The sequence below is a fragment of the Diplotaxodon limnothrissa genome, linkage group LG10 (assembly GCF_057381915.1).
Source record: "Diplotaxodon limnothrissa isolate DT_005_m linkage group LG10, D_limnothrissa_male_GT1.1, whole genome shotgun sequence".
Taxonomy (NCBI): Eukaryota; Metazoa; Chordata; class Actinopteri; order Cichliformes; family Cichlidae; genus Diplotaxodon; species Diplotaxodon limnothrissa.
In genome coordinates this window covers 33,669,474-33,684,449 of record NC_140605.1, presented here as the reverse complement: position 1 = coordinate 33,684,449, position 14,976 = coordinate 33,669,474, and the positions used below count along the sequence as shown (strand labels likewise).

The 14,976-nt window shown below is 43.9% G+C and overlaps 1 protein-coding gene across 1 annotated transcript in view; it reads right to left on the bottom strand.

The window, feature by feature from the left end:
- Positions 1 to 208: 208 nt before the first annotated feature.
- Positions 209 to 14,976, bottom strand: part of LOC146624760 (rho GTPase-activating protein 7) — a 35,283-nt gene continuing 20,515 nt past the window's right edge. Inside the window, exons 10-17 of the mRNA XM_085364726.1 lie at positions 11,668 to 11,827; positions 10,961 to 11,159; positions 10,610 to 10,823; positions 7,804 to 7,918; positions 7,488 to 7,718; positions 7,136 to 7,365; positions 6,145 to 6,318; positions 209 to 1,165 (exon numbers count right to left, since the gene is read on the bottom strand). Of these exons, the coding sequence (XP_085220852.1) occupies positions 1,057 to 1,165; positions 6,145 to 6,318; positions 7,136 to 7,365; positions 7,488 to 7,718; positions 7,804 to 7,918; positions 10,610 to 10,823; positions 10,961 to 11,159; positions 11,668 to 11,827 (1,432 nt within the window). The 3' untranslated portion in view covers positions 209 to 1,056. The remainder of the gene's footprint in view (positions 1,166 to 6,144; positions 6,319 to 7,135; positions 7,366 to 7,487; positions 7,719 to 7,803; positions 7,919 to 10,609; positions 10,824 to 10,960; positions 11,160 to 11,667; positions 11,828 to 14,976) is intronic.

Below are 14,976 nucleotides of genomic sequence, written 5' to 3'. Positions count from 1 at the left end.
TGTTTGGCACGGATATGTTTCACACACAAAGCCAGGAATTAAATAACATATCTGGATAGAACATTTGTATTCAGATGTACTTTAAAGTTAAATAATCTGATATAGAATTTAATGACTTTTTCATGCAGTATTCAGGTCAAGCAGGCTTTAAAAGCAACACTCGAAGATCTGTACAAGAATAAATACAAAGTTAAAAAAAAAATCCTGGAGTTCGGCCTCCGAGTTTTCACCACCGCGGCGTCGTCCCGTGTAGAGGTAGATATCGCTCGTCTGCGAACCGTCACAGGAGCGAATTCAGAAGTTCCGGTGATGGCAAAAAGTGTGTGTAGGCATTAGAAAGTCCCCTTTATTACAGGCATCACCGCCCTGCAGTCCCCGCCAAGCTCGAGAAAGACGATTTGCTCGTCTCTCCTCAGATTTTTCCCGATTGGTTTAGCCGGACCGTCTTTAGAACCGTCGAGCCGACTTCACAGCTTTCGATGTCCTTTTAAGGCGTTCAGGACGGCCGCACGTCGTTCCTTTTCTTTGTTCTCGGTCACAGGTTTGATACAGCAGCCGCTCTCTGGTGGCCGAAAGTCTGCTTCCTGATGTTTTCTGTCCTCGCTTCCTGACTTTGTCCCGGCAGCTTCCCCTGCCTCCTTCTCTTCCTGCCGGTGATGCCATTATTGCAGAAGTCACACTTGCTCCTTTTTTCCCTCAAAGTCAAACCAGCCTCAGCTTTTTCACCCTCCCATCAAAACGTCCTTTGTCAAAGCTCGCCACGCTTTGCATTTTTGTGTGTCTGTGTGTGAACTTGAGTGTGAAGCGTAACAGGCACAGCAGGGAGTGCAGAGGTGCTGCTGGCAATCCGCAAGGTCACCCACAGTAAAAAGCAAACATATAGAGAAAACTCCAACGGCAGAGTTTTCAAACTTCCAGAAAGACGCAGGACAGCGACGGTGCGGTCCGCCCCGTTTCGTCCTGCATTCTGCTTGGTTTGCAGTTCAGCCAGACGTGAAGAAGAGTAGGAGGAGGAGGACGAGCGCTCCAGATGAGCCTGACTTTCTCTGCATGGGCTCATATCTTTGTTTCTTTGTACTCGGCTCTGAAGGAGTCTTTGATGGCCAGCAGACCGGAGGCCAGGCGGAGTCCGCTCACCTTGCTGTGCCACTCCTGCGACCGACCCCTGGAAGATAAAACACAGAGGAGGTGTGTCAGCGGGAAAAAGGTGGGACAGGGGAACTATTACACCGTTACAGGCACACAAATGTCTCCGCACGACAACACAAGTGACATCATGTCTGCTGCTGTTCATTTTTGTAACCTCCTGCGTTTTGCCGCCACAGCAGGACCAAAAAGTTTACGATTGCGTCGGATTTCAGGGAGACGCAGCAGCAGTTTGAAAAGATGACACTCGAAAAACATGCTCCTAAATCAGCTCTGGTGAGGTTTCGCCTGAGTGGCGACACCTGTCGTTCAGGACTTACACTGGCCTGCTGGTTCAATCCTCTGATTTTGAACTCAAGTCTCCATCAATGGCTTTAGATCAGGATTCACATCAGGATCAAAAATAGCTTCAAAAATGTGGAATAAAGGTTGATACACACCGAGCGCATTAGGAACAAACGTGGAACGTGGATTTTACAGCTCAAACTTGTCGTGTGACGTGTGGACACACTGAGCTCGCTGCAAAAATAAATAAATAAATAAAAATCAGAAAAACAAAATTAATCCAATTAAATAGACCAAAAAATCATTTTAACACAAAAGAAATGGGCACGGACTTCACATGTCGGGTGTGTAAAGGCCTTAACAATAAGTACTAATGCCATACTTAAAAAAAACGTAGTTTCAGTTTCACAATTTCATCACGTTTATTAAAAGCTGAGAGATGGTGGCCTGCAGGACTCAAAAAATCCTTTTTGATTTTGAAACCCCAAACGACTGGATCCTGGGATCGGTTTGGGCATTTTCTATCGCTTTATCCAGAGGATTATGTTTTAATATCTAACGACTTTTTTTTAAAGCTATATTTTGCAAATGACTTATCGGGGCACACCTGCAGTACCTGCGTGGGCCACCAGGGGGCTGCAGTTTTAGCCAGAGCACAGAGGAAGTACTGCCCCCTTCTGTTTTTTAGACTGTTAACGGACGTATTTCATTGCTGGATTTGTTAAAGCTTGGACTCAAATGAGCACCAAGACTGTTTCGAATGTTGGTCAAATGTTTTATGGTCTTGGTTTGTTTTTTTTAGTCAGGGGTCAGTGCAGGAAGCATGGCAGGCACATCAAAAACTCAAGTCTGTCCTTATGTCTGAGAGCTTTGGATGAGACGACAAAGAAGGTATTCAGAGATTTTGACTGAGGTATGAAGTCCCTTAAATACATTTCTGCAGTTCTTGTTTATAAGTTCTTCTATGCAGGCTCATCATCTAAACCTGAGTTAAGAACAGGTAACAGAGCATCTGAGCTTCAGCCTGAAAATCCACGTTGCTTTCCCCGCTCCCTCCCTCCTCGTTGAGGCTGTAACGTGTTTAATTTCCTCTGGAGGCGATAGGATCTCCTTCACAGCCCTGTACTGTAAAAAGCCCCGCTGACCTTGATGCAGTGGATCTATTGTCTTGCCTTCAAAGCTAACAAGCACTTAAAATTAATGCCACAGCAAATAAGCCCGAGACAGGCTGGCGCATCACAGATGTTTAGATGAGAGGAAATTAAAGGCGAGAGGAAGTTGGACAACGGGAAGAGTGAAGGCACTCATCCCTCTGGGCGTTTTCACTTCTTTCTTACGTGATCACTCTTGCGTAACAGGAGCGCGAGCGGGCCGATGTTTGCCTGGAAATGAAGCTGATTTCGCTTCTGTATGCGCTCTACGTCGCTCTGGATAACAGTTTCAGTTTCACAGGCGGCTCTTTATTCAGCACGTACTCATCAGAAGCAGACGCGAGTGTGTGATTGTGCGCTTCTTTTCACTTCAGTCGTAATGGGCCGACTGAAACGCCTGCTGAGATAATCACACAGTGAGAGATCAAACCCGTCTTTGCTGCTCTGCCCTCGTCTCATGTAGCAAATCACCATTTTCACTCTTTGACTGGAGTTCATTTTCTCACACGGCGACATTCAGGGAAAATTAGGAAATCAAAAGTGAAACGGTAGAAAATCCTGACAAATTGCATCTTTGAAATTTTATTTGTGATGCTTGTGTCTCTATGGACAGCATTGATTGGTCTGGTCTTCATCAAAAACTGGATGCAGTTCTATAGACATGTTTCTGGTTCCAGAGGATACATCCTGAGCTTTGTGCAGAAGCTTTGGTGTATAATGGTTTTCTGGGAGCAGTGGTGCAGGTTTTCCACCTGTAGGTTTGTGTTACTTATTTTGTAGAGCTGTTCATGGTTCCCAGGGGATGTACCCTATTCTCACTTATGGACTGCTATGAAACATGTGCAGAGATGTTTCCGAAAGAATGATCATAATCACGTTGGCATTATGGATTCTGCTCGACACTGCTGTCGTAGCTGCCGCGCCAATACTACATGCAGAAATGAGTCCATGACACCAACGTCAGTGTGGTCACTCCTCTGAGAACCAGGAACAAATCTACACGGCAGTCCGTCCTCAAGGATGGAGCAATATTCAAGGATACCTATTGTAAGCAGCTGAGACATCACTTCTGTCGTCACATTTAGGACACCGGAGCAAGTGGGTTGCGGCTGTTTAATGCAATAAAATAAAAACTATTGGTGTTTTTGTAGAGCTGGGCGATAGAACGATAACGATATGTATCGCGATATAACTTTTACTCGATAGAGAAATTAAGCTATCGCGATAGACCTCGCCGCTCTTGTCCTCTTAAAAAAAAAAAAAAAAAAAAAAAAAAAGGTCAGCCAATCCAAATTCAGTAGCGCAGAGCCGAACCAATCACAGCCGCAGCGTCACGTCGCGTGACTTGTTATGTACAGCACAAGTGCCAAGCCGCACGTGTGTTTGTTTGGGAAGCAGCCAGCGGGTAATGGAGGAAATGAGTGTGCCGACTAGAAAAATCAACCGAGCGTGACCGAAGAGAAAACAGATGATGGTTCCAATGCCGGAGAGATTGTCAAACGGAAGAGCCATAGAAGTTCCGTAGTGTGAAGGTATTTCGGCTATTTCAAGTCTGACAAAAAACAGAGTAGCGTGCACTGTAAATTGTGCCGAAAGCAAGTCTGGAAATACAATAAACTGGTGCATGCGTCACACTGTGCGCCACGTTATTGTTTCGGTGAAATGAATTTCTACAATACTGTTAATTCTACTCTCTGCAGTGTTTAAATGCTTACATATACACACAGTTACTGTCCCTCCACACATACGACTCGGTTCTGCTTCTATGCCCCAGCTTTGTTTACTTTTTCCCACCGAGGCTTCTAGACTTCTGATTGGCCAACATTTCTGCACGGTTAGGAATCTAGCGCCACCTGCTGCTTTGGCATGTTCATAGCAGCGTTTTCCTTCATTTCTGCCTTTATGTGTGGACGGGATTATTTTTTAAAACGAAAACGGAAAATCTCCGTTTTCAAAAATACCCGTGTACGTGTGGACGTAGCCTCAGTCTCTGACTGGAAGCGCTAATTCGTCATTCGGCTTTGGTCAGACTAAAGTAACTGTTAAAACTGTTTGAAAAGCTCAGCTATACAACAAGGAGAGATTGAGAATTTCCTTTTAGTTCTCAGTTTATTTGATATTGACAAAAGTTAGTCAGTTTTGTCTGTTCTTCTGTAACACAAACTAAGATTTATTTTTAGAATTAATATTTTGTTTCTAAGTGGAATTGACAATTTAGTCTGTTTCGTTTGTTCTATTTTGAAACTTAAACGCTTTAGCGGCTGCCTTTTGTGTAGTTTGTAATATTTGCCTTTATTTATCTGAAAAAGTCTCATGTTCCTTAAGTACATCTACCCTGTTGAACTTATTATGGGAAATAAATATTTAAATAAAAACAAGCTGCTGATTATTTCACATTTTACTTGTGAGCAACGGCACATTTAAATCTTACAAATATAGTTATTTGGCTTATATCGTGATAGATATCGTTATCGCCTGAAATGAAAAAAACATATCGTGATATGAAAAAATCTCATATCGCCCAGCTCTATGTTTTTGTAATTTTTGAATCCACTGCAGGAGGAAGGATGAGTCACCATTACATTTTTGAGATGTTCATGGTTCCCAGGGGAGTTATTGTACCTAATTTTGTGTCTTATTTTATTCCCAGAGCAGTGCCACAGTAGTTATCGAGACTTTATATGGACAAAAGAACTGTACCACGTGCACATTACGCCCATGGAAGCCCACGCAACGAAGCTCCTGGTGCAGTTTCTGTGATGATGTTAATGCCAGATGAGATTTTGAGCCCTTAAAACATCCAAATTCAAAGATTAAAAGGTGTGGCCCAGTTCTTTTTTTCCATCTATGGAATCTTGTGGAGCTGTTCGTGGTTCCCTGAGGATTTATTATAGTAATTACAATAATTTATAATGTCTCGTCAGGTACAGGATAGATCACCATTGGTTCGTTTGTGAAGGATCAATAAAAGAAATATGAACTAGCTCGACCAGATCAAACCTGAGAGCTTACATTTTGGCAGAAATGTGCCTCCCACACACTGAATCAGTGTCGCTGCCTACAGCGCCTTCCCGTGTAGTTCAATGTCAGGGATACGAGAGCGCCACCGCCACCTGCTTTCTGTGGCACGGAGGGTTAGTTTCATTTAATCAGCATAGACAAATGGAGCTGCAGGGCTCCGCCGAGAGTCAGCCTGATCACGTAAGCAGCAGAAAATCTGCAGCAACTTAGTTTCAAAGGGCATGAATCATGAGGAGGAGACCTGCTCCTCCTCCTCCTTTTTCTCATCTGCTCACCTACAGGGAGGAGCTGCAGATGGGTGCTGGCAGAGGTCAAAAACACAGAACGGGCTCAATTAAGAGAGATAACATGGACTAAGCGCGCTCTCTAGATATTTCTTTTAATAGGCTTCTCACGGCCTTAAACCCTCTCGGCCTCTGTGTAGTTGCTGCACAATTCACCTTTCAGCCTTTAAACTTAAAGGACCATTTGGCCACTTTACTGTAAACAAATTTAAATGCTTTCTACTTGCGGCTCAGATCAGTTTAAAACGTCTCCTCACCTTGTATCTGTGCGACAGAGGTGTGTCAGTCGGGTCTTCCTGATTCCTGTGGGCTCCAGCAGGTAGAGGCAAATGTGGGTGTGGACCCTGATCCCCTCCGCCAGCACCTCGGGGAGTTCGGTAGACACAGAGGAGAGGTACGTCAGGCCGGAGGACGGGTCTGCCTGCCAGATCCTGAGGAGGGAGCGATTCATGTTACAAAGTTCTGCTCCCACAACATTATTTTTACTGTGTGGGATAATCTGCCGCTGTCTGAGTGATGCTTGTCTTGCCGTTGACATCTAAACTAAGCAGCCTCTAAAGCAAAAGGACTCAGTCAGACAAATCCTGCAACCAAACTACAATCACCCTTCTTTGTGCTAAATATCATTTTTATTTCATTTCTGTTGAATATGTGTTGAAAGTCCTGTAAATAAATGCAAATGTGCTTCAGTGTAAGCCATCAGCTGGGGAACTTATTAAGCGTTACACCAAAGGTGGTTCAAATAGACCCCGACCAGCTGCTTTCAGTGTTTTTCCTCCTTCAAACAAATGAAACTATTTATTTTTTAAAGATTGACGTTTTCATTCGAAGCCCACGGGTCCTCACGACCACACTAATGTTCTGGTTGGGTGTCCGTGAGGGATTTGGTGAAAGTAAAAGACCTCGTTTGGATGCATTATGCAGAAGTGGTGATTTTTAGTTCTTAGTCAGGGTAACTCTGAGTTCATGCTCACAGCGCTCACAGCGGCAGGCGAGTCTGAAGGTGCACCAGCGACGCGGGCCAACTGTAAACACAGATACTGTCACGTCTCATCTGACTTCAGGCTCGGATTAAAATTTCATCAACCCCCCCATTCAAACCTCACGCACACAAAAGGCATGATTTGTTTCAGTGTAACTCAAAGTGACACTTTGAGGGTACTTTCAGCTTCAACTCCCCCGTCCTCCCCGCTCCGTACAGCTCAGCAGGTCGAGGCGAGCGCTCGCGGGCTCGCTGTGGCTCATTACCTGATTAGCAGGTGCTCCTGTAGGGGCTGCGAGCCCAGGCCGTGGCCTTGGCCCTGAAGGAGGTAGCGGTAGACGTCTGCGTCCTTGGACAAGGTCTGGATGACGGCGGCCTGATGAAGGCCTTCCTCCCACAGCTGCTGCTCCCTCAGCAGCCGGTGGAGCAGCTCCCCCTGTGCGGCGTCCACCTCCACAGAGCCTCGCCACATCCACAACGGGCAGCCATCGTCCATCTGAAGATGAGCAGAGATGATAAATTAGAGGCAGGCCTTAAGGTTAATTTCGAGCCTTCATAGTGCGACACAGAAACCGCGTGGTGATGTCACTTCCTCCTCCCCCGCCCCCCCACATTCACCTTCTTGTAGGCCAGCTCCACGTGATCTGGAGCCGGGTGGCTCTCCCAGCCTCGGCTCTTCTCCCTGGCCTCCTTCAGGAGTTGCTGGGTGCTCAGCTGCAGTTTGCGCCTTCTCTCCTCCAAGTCCTCCTCACCGCCGCTTTGACTCGAGGTAACCAGGCCTCCTCTGGACTCCTCAGTGAAGACGTCATCACTGGCGGTTAGACTCTGGCCGGGCCAAAACTCTGGAAGCTGCAGAAAGATGATTTAGATCTTTTAATCTCTCAAAAATGTATTTTCATGCTTAGAAACGTCCTTTGCATCGGGTTGGTGGTACCTGGAACAGTCTCTGGACCTCGGTGATCATGTTAGCCAGGCCCTGGGTGGCGGCCAGGTTCTCGCTCAGGTCTCGCTGATCCGGGCGGCCGAGGCTGTACTTCCTGTGACCGGACCTACAGCAACGACACCACAGGAGCAAGTTCAACATCCTGTTATCATCTCCTATTAGAGGAGTACTTTAAGTACTCGGGGTTGGTCACCGAGAACAAAGTTGGTTTTCCTTCCCAACTGTTTTTTCAGCGGGAATAATCCTTCCATAATGGTTCCCTCACTCTGATCCTCCATCCAGCATCATGCCGTCAAAGCTTCTTGTTTTAAACTTCATGCCTCTGTCAGATTACAGTCATCAGGTTTAAAAACAGTTTTATTCATTTGGGTTTCTTTTATGTAGGAATATGGTCAAACTGGCAGGAAGATTTGTAGATTTCAGTCAAGTAAGTTTTTGTTTGGGGGCAAAAACATTATGAATGTTATTATCAAATTAATTGAATGGATTTTTGTAAGAAGCCACAGGAACCCTGCAGCTCTATGCTTTTTGTTTTGGGGACGTGTCAGTGTCACAGCGCTTCAGGCTTTGTGCATATATCAGGAATTACCACCTTCAGAAGGTCATGTTTTCTGGAAAACCCTTGCACTGAACCGACTGAGGCTGACTGGATGTATTCACAGAAAGTTCAAGTTGTTTTAGTTTGTGGCGGATGAGAGATGAGCTTCTTTTTTTCTTTTTAACTGAGAAATTACACGGTACTTCCAGCAAGCCCAGCTGGTCAGATGCATTAAAGAGAGTATAACTCTGTGGGAGTGGTGAGTTCTGTCAGAGCAGAAACACCAGATGAGATTTCATAGATCTGTGGGAGCGGCAGTCTCCCCCCACCCCGAGTTATTGTTCCCAGCACAAAGTGTGACACGATTTCTGACGGGCCGGGACTTTAGCTCGAGGGAGAACGGGAGGCACAAAGTGCTGATTGTGTCACTTCCATCATCCGTCCCGTCAGCCTGAAGGGAGGAAAAGAGGCAAAGTGGAAAGAGGAAGAGGTGGAGATGAAAAGGAAAGGCAGGGAGGGAGGAAGAAGGCAGAGAGAGGAAAAGCTGAAAGAAGGGTGATTACACGAATGAGAGACGAAAGAGGAGGCAGAGGAGGAGATATATGAGGAGAGAATGAGCGGAGCGAGGGTGGAGAGAGAAAGGAAGGCTGACAGACAAAAAACGAAGGACGCTTATTTGTGTAGCGCCTTTCAACAAGACGGCAATTCAAAGTGGCTTATGTAAAAAAGGCTGAGAGAAAGTTAGAAAAGAAAAGAGAGATACAACTTACACAGCAAGACAGGACTGACAGTTGTTGTAGGTGTCAGCTGTTCCCAGAGTTTCCTCCATTTTTATGGAAGAAACCGTGAACATGCAAATGTTTCCGTCATGTTTACATCAGTATCGCCTCTCAGTTTATTAAAAAACACAACAACAAAGAAACAGCCTTTTTTAGTCTCAGCGTGAGGCTCGTCTCATGTTTCATCACCGACGCCGGTCAAAGATGCAACATGCAGCTTCACTGTTTGACTTCCTGAAGGTACAAACCAACAGCTCGTCCAGCCTAATCCTGGTTTAACAAAACTAACAGGAGCTAACGTGGTTCAAAAGAGAGGCTTGATCAGGATGCAGTGTTGCCAACTTAGTGACTTGTTTTCCTAAAAAGCGACTTTCCGAGCCTTAACTACAGCCAACAAATCACTGCTGAACGTTTGCATAAAAAAATGACAGAAATACATTTTCTCTCTAATACCGAACACGAGAATTCAAAAGCGGCACAAGCCAAGTCATGAGCCTTCCATACAATTACATTGGATCTTTCCTTAAAAAATGAACTCTAATACTGTTGAATATCATCTAGTTTTCCTGTTTTCTAAACCACATTCTGAATATGAAACAGATGAGCGGCAGAAAATCTACTTATTCATCTGACTGCGTGAAGCTGAGGTCAGATGGAAATCTGTGGAGCTTATGTAATAAGTGTACACTCTGCCGACGGGTTCTCGCTAACAGAGAAGAGACATATGAAAAAGATGGATCAGATCCAGAAGTCATGAGATCTGTGAGAGCAGAGAGCTTCGGAAAAATGAGGAAGAAAAAGCGCCTCAATGAGCAACCTGCCCACTGTCAGATAAACAGGCACACATAAAGTTAACTGTTGGTTATTAGGGGTTAAAATGGTACCTACAGAGACTGCAAAGCTACCAAAACGATTCAATCATTTAAAAAACTGTAAGATTTCAAGGCTACTTTAGTTTTATCTAATTTGACCACAACAGCATTGACGTCGTCACCTCACGGACTTCTGAGCAGGAGGAAACGACGCTCGGTTTTATGTTTAAGGACACACAGGATGAGACGTGTCAGAAAATCTACTCCAGGCAAGATATCAAATAAACGATTTGCAGTAAATGGGCTAAAAGCTGCAAAACAAGCTGCTTAGCAGAGGAACAGCTCTCAGAGAAATCTCCCAGCTCTTCTGATCTTCATCTGCTTTCATTTTAGGCCAAAACCAAAGCAACACACAGATACAGGCAGAGTGGACTCCACACCTCCAGCTCTTTATGTAACTGCTGTTAAAACTTACATAACTCTGACAATGTGGGTCAGACGCCTCACGCCCTCCGTCTCTTTCCATATTGAGATTGTGTGACTCCTCACAGTTAGAGAAACGTCTGATGTCAATTTTTAAAAGACGCTTAGAAGACGCGATGAGGTAACCGATGCCTGCTGATGCCCCAGAAACACATTTTAAGACCGTTTTCTTGGCCTCGGCTCACCTAGCTGCATTAGCGTCCCTCTTCAGGGTGTTGAGGTGGAACAGAGACGGCGCCAGGCAGACGGCGAGGTTTGTGGGAGTCATCTGGTTCTCATCCACGCAAGCCACAACATCACTGAGGAAGTAGAGCAGCGTCCGCAACGCTTCCCTGTTCTCATCCGGAAGCAGCAAAATGGCCGCCTGAGCCGCGACCAGCTGCTGATCCTTTGGAAAATCTGCATGAAGAAGGGGACGAGATGCTTTTATGGCAAGATTAAAGTCCTTAAACTGTCTCTTATTAAAGATGCATGTTAGGAAAGCAAACCATTGATCCCTCATGACAATCAATCAGAACTGAGTGTTATCTGCTCACATTGGTAAATGTGGAGGAAGGACTCGCAGAGTTTGCTGGTGAAAATTGGCTCGGGCAGGTCTCTGAAGAACTGCTTCAGCATGTCGGCCACGTCGAAGGCGGACTGGCCCTCGAATGAAACTCCGTCTGGGTCAGACTCCACCAGCTCACGGAGGTACTGGATGCGAGACTTCAACCCCGACTTCCGGAAGAGGCCCACCTGAGGGGAAGTAAAAGACATTAAACGTTCTTATTGTCATATTTTACACTATTGTGCATGATTGCAGCAGACGCTTTTTCTTAACGCTTTCAATTCCTCTTAACTTTCAAGAAATATTCAACTGGGGTTAAAAGTAGTAAACAACAAACAGTTAAAGTACTAAAAACTTTTATTTCATCAAACTAAATTTGATGAAATTGAATCAAATCACGATGCTTTGTGATTCTTAACGTTTATTTTATGGAACTAGTCAGCCTTCATCACAGTCTACACCCAGTTCCATTACAAGGCCACTTTAAGGGTTATATTTTGATTTTTAAAAGCCAGTTTCACTAAAACTGTTTCCCAGTATCACCAAAAGCACATGTGGCCGTGAAACTTAATAAAAATATTGTCTCTTCAACTTCAATAAAACACAAATGGCCACTGAATAACACGGCACTCTGCATTTTTGACACAGCTTGTTAAACACAGCTTCTTCAATCCCTGCAGGTTTTTGTTGGTTTACCTGGTCCAAACAATTGGTCCTCAGGTAGACCAGAGCTCGGAGGATGCAGGGGGGGATGGGTTCTCCTGTCTGCTGGGCACTGAGGAGTAAAGGAACCCCAAACACTCGTCGGCCTTTCACCTCCATCGGCCTGGTCTTCCTCGGGGGTTTGGGAACAGTCCTGCAGGCGAGAGAGAGGCCGCTGTTAGACCGTGAAATATATAATATATAAAAATGAATGTATACTCTGAAATCATTTTGCAGGCATTTCAAGAATGTGTAATCTCAACCAGTCGAGTGTTTGGGGGGGAAAAAGGCAGTTTGGAAGTGTTTCCTTTTGAAGGGAGAGCCAAATAAACAGTTTTTGATTGCATAAGTCTCTGGTGGTTGCTAAAATGTGTGTGCCATTCAAAGCAGCGCTGCAGGAAAAACATTCAGAAACCGTGGACGTTGATCAAAGAGATCTGAACTTTTGAAAGGACTGTTAAAGTTTCCCTGTGTTTCTGAACTGGTACCAGCATCCTTGTAATGACTGAATGATTGCCTTTTAGCTGGGAATTGTAGTGCTGAGTGCACTCAGAATAAAACTGCAGTCTTTTAATATAAATTAAACCTCTTCTCTTTTACTTGGCTCATTATCTCTAAAAGTTATAAAACCGTGTCTCGTCTCTGAAGCTTCCTCTAAAAGGACAAATGTCTTAGAGTTTTTCCACTCCCTTTCCCGTTCCTTCATTTTTCCTTGCAGCTTCTCTCGGAAACAAACCGGCTATTTTGAGCAAAGTGCCTCCGAGTATCAGGCGCCCCAATCAGCAGTTAATTGCCGTATTTTTAATCATCAAGAGCTCGCTTTGGCATCAGTGATTAAATCAATGAAATGAGGAGACTTGATCAAACTGTTGAAGCCTGGAGGTGTTTTTCTTCTATTGCTGGAGCATTTCTCCCAACTGTGCTGAAGTGACGGAGCACACAGAGCTACACTTATTAACTCTTTGTTATTAAGGCTGAAGGTAAGACTGACACCTCTTTCATATGTGTTCATACGAGCGCCCATCTCCTTGTAGCCGGCTCCAAAAGTGGGTAAATCCCCAAAGAGTCCCGTATTTAAATATCCAAACTTACAGCAGAAACAGACCTGTTTACAGCCTGCTACCAAAACCTGTTTGGGTCTTTATGGATGGGGTGAAACATATCCCAACGCAGTCCCAACAACAGCATCGTCTTTATTTGGTTCGGCTAAAAGAGGAACATTATTTTCACACAATGTGAGTGAGAATAAGTCATTTAGACTTCAGAATTTGCTTCACAAATGTTAACTTAATGTTTTCTTCTGTAATGTCGTAGAGGTCGTCTGTGCAATGCTTTCCTCCTTCCCTTCCATGCCGTTTATTAGACTTTTAACCCAGCGGAGCAGTTTGAAATGCCAAATTGGAGCGTAGGAAGCTTTCTTCCCCAACCTGCTTCCACAAAGGAATTTTTCCCTGTTATTCCCTTCAAACACACGTCTGATCCTGAAAATTAAAGAGGAATATCTACCAGGAGTAATTTCAGGAGGGTTTTCTATTCCCACATCCAGCCTTATCTCATTGAGCATAACAGCCACGACCAAAAACAAATTGGTTTTCTACCAAAGCGTAAAACAAGCAGGTCACATGCTCACAGAGAGCACATAATAACAACAACAACAACAACAACAATAATAATAATAATATTAATAATAATGAAAACCTAAGTGCTCAGCAACGTAAACAAGCAGAATGTTTGAATGTTTTATTCAAATGAAAAATTAATTAGTCTCAGTTCTGAACGTGGGTTCACTCCAAAAACAGTGTAGGAGGCGAAACGCTGATCTCATTACAGCCATGTGTGTCAGTAATAAGTGAAGCCCTACATTTAAAGCATAAGTAAAGCTTGACTTTAACACTCCTAATAAACAGACAGGTATCCGTTTGTGTTTACCCTGTCCTCAGAACTTGCATGTTAAGCTCCGATAGCAACATTGAAAACACGACATACACTCCTACCACCTCAGGAAGATTCAAACTGATTACACAAAAAAACTGAGCTAAGTTCTTCTACAATAAAATGACTAGTTTGATATACTTGGATGAACTTTATTCACTTTCTACTGAAAACTGAAATAAGATCAATACCACATTTAGGGCTTTCTGATAAATATGTAGCTGCAACCTGGGCCCAAATTCTGCTGCAGGTCCCGAAGTCATACGATCACTGAGAGTTAAAAACGGTCTAAATCCTTTCATCTTTAATAAAATGATCAGCGTTGTTGCTTTACCAGGTGTAACAATTAAGTTCAACAGCCAGGCATCCATGAAAGCCGAATTTATGAAATTTAATAGAGTTAAAAGTTAGCAGGAAGTTAGCTTGCTAGTTTTCATCTGAATATAATATAGCATGTTCTGACGGAGAGATTTCCGAAACGAATTAAGACGTACAGCTCTGCTATCACTTCCAACATAAATGAAGACAGAAAACTAAACAGCAGTGACGTTTGTAGGGTTACTGAAGTTGGGCTAGCTGGTATATAATGATGTGCTACGTGACCGCTAGCGACACAGCTATGTTAGCATAATATAAACACAGTGAAGCTGGAGGATGAACGCTAACTTTTTTCCCACCTGATAAAAGTTAGCGTGAGGGTTCCCAAAGGTTAGGGACAAATGCAATCGCATGGCAGGATGCTGTAAACGCACCAAACTTTAGTCGGGAGAGCAACTGACATAATCCATCCACAATACGAGGTTAGTCATTCATATACTGCTGTTGGGCTGTAGTTACATCGTAAGGTTTTAAAAACTGAGCTTTAAAATGATTAACGGTAATAAAACCGAGAGAGGCCGACAGTGATCACTGACTGTTTTTAGGTGCTTGTTAGGATTAAACAGAACAAGCTACAAAGCATTAAAACATGTTAAAAACACAACAGCCTTAATAAACAAAGAGTAGAGTGAGCCCCGAAGCAGGATTCATCACGCCATCACTTAAAGACCGGATAGGTAGCTCAGCTTAGCATTAACACTGAAAACAGTTCCTGTAGTCGCCACTTGAGGTTACCTCCAAAAGCGAGTCAATCCCCTGTGACTTAACAACTTCACAATAAAAGCAAATACGTTAGCACTAAATAGCAGGTGTTTCACGTGTACGGTACATAAGCGCAACTTAGCCTCTTTTACCCAGAGGTGCATTATTACGTTCACTTCGTGGGTTTTTTAAAATAATGTTATGGCCAAAAAAAAAAACTCCCAATATATCAAATGTGATATAAAAACTATATAATAAATATCATTAAAATATATCATAAACAACATGATA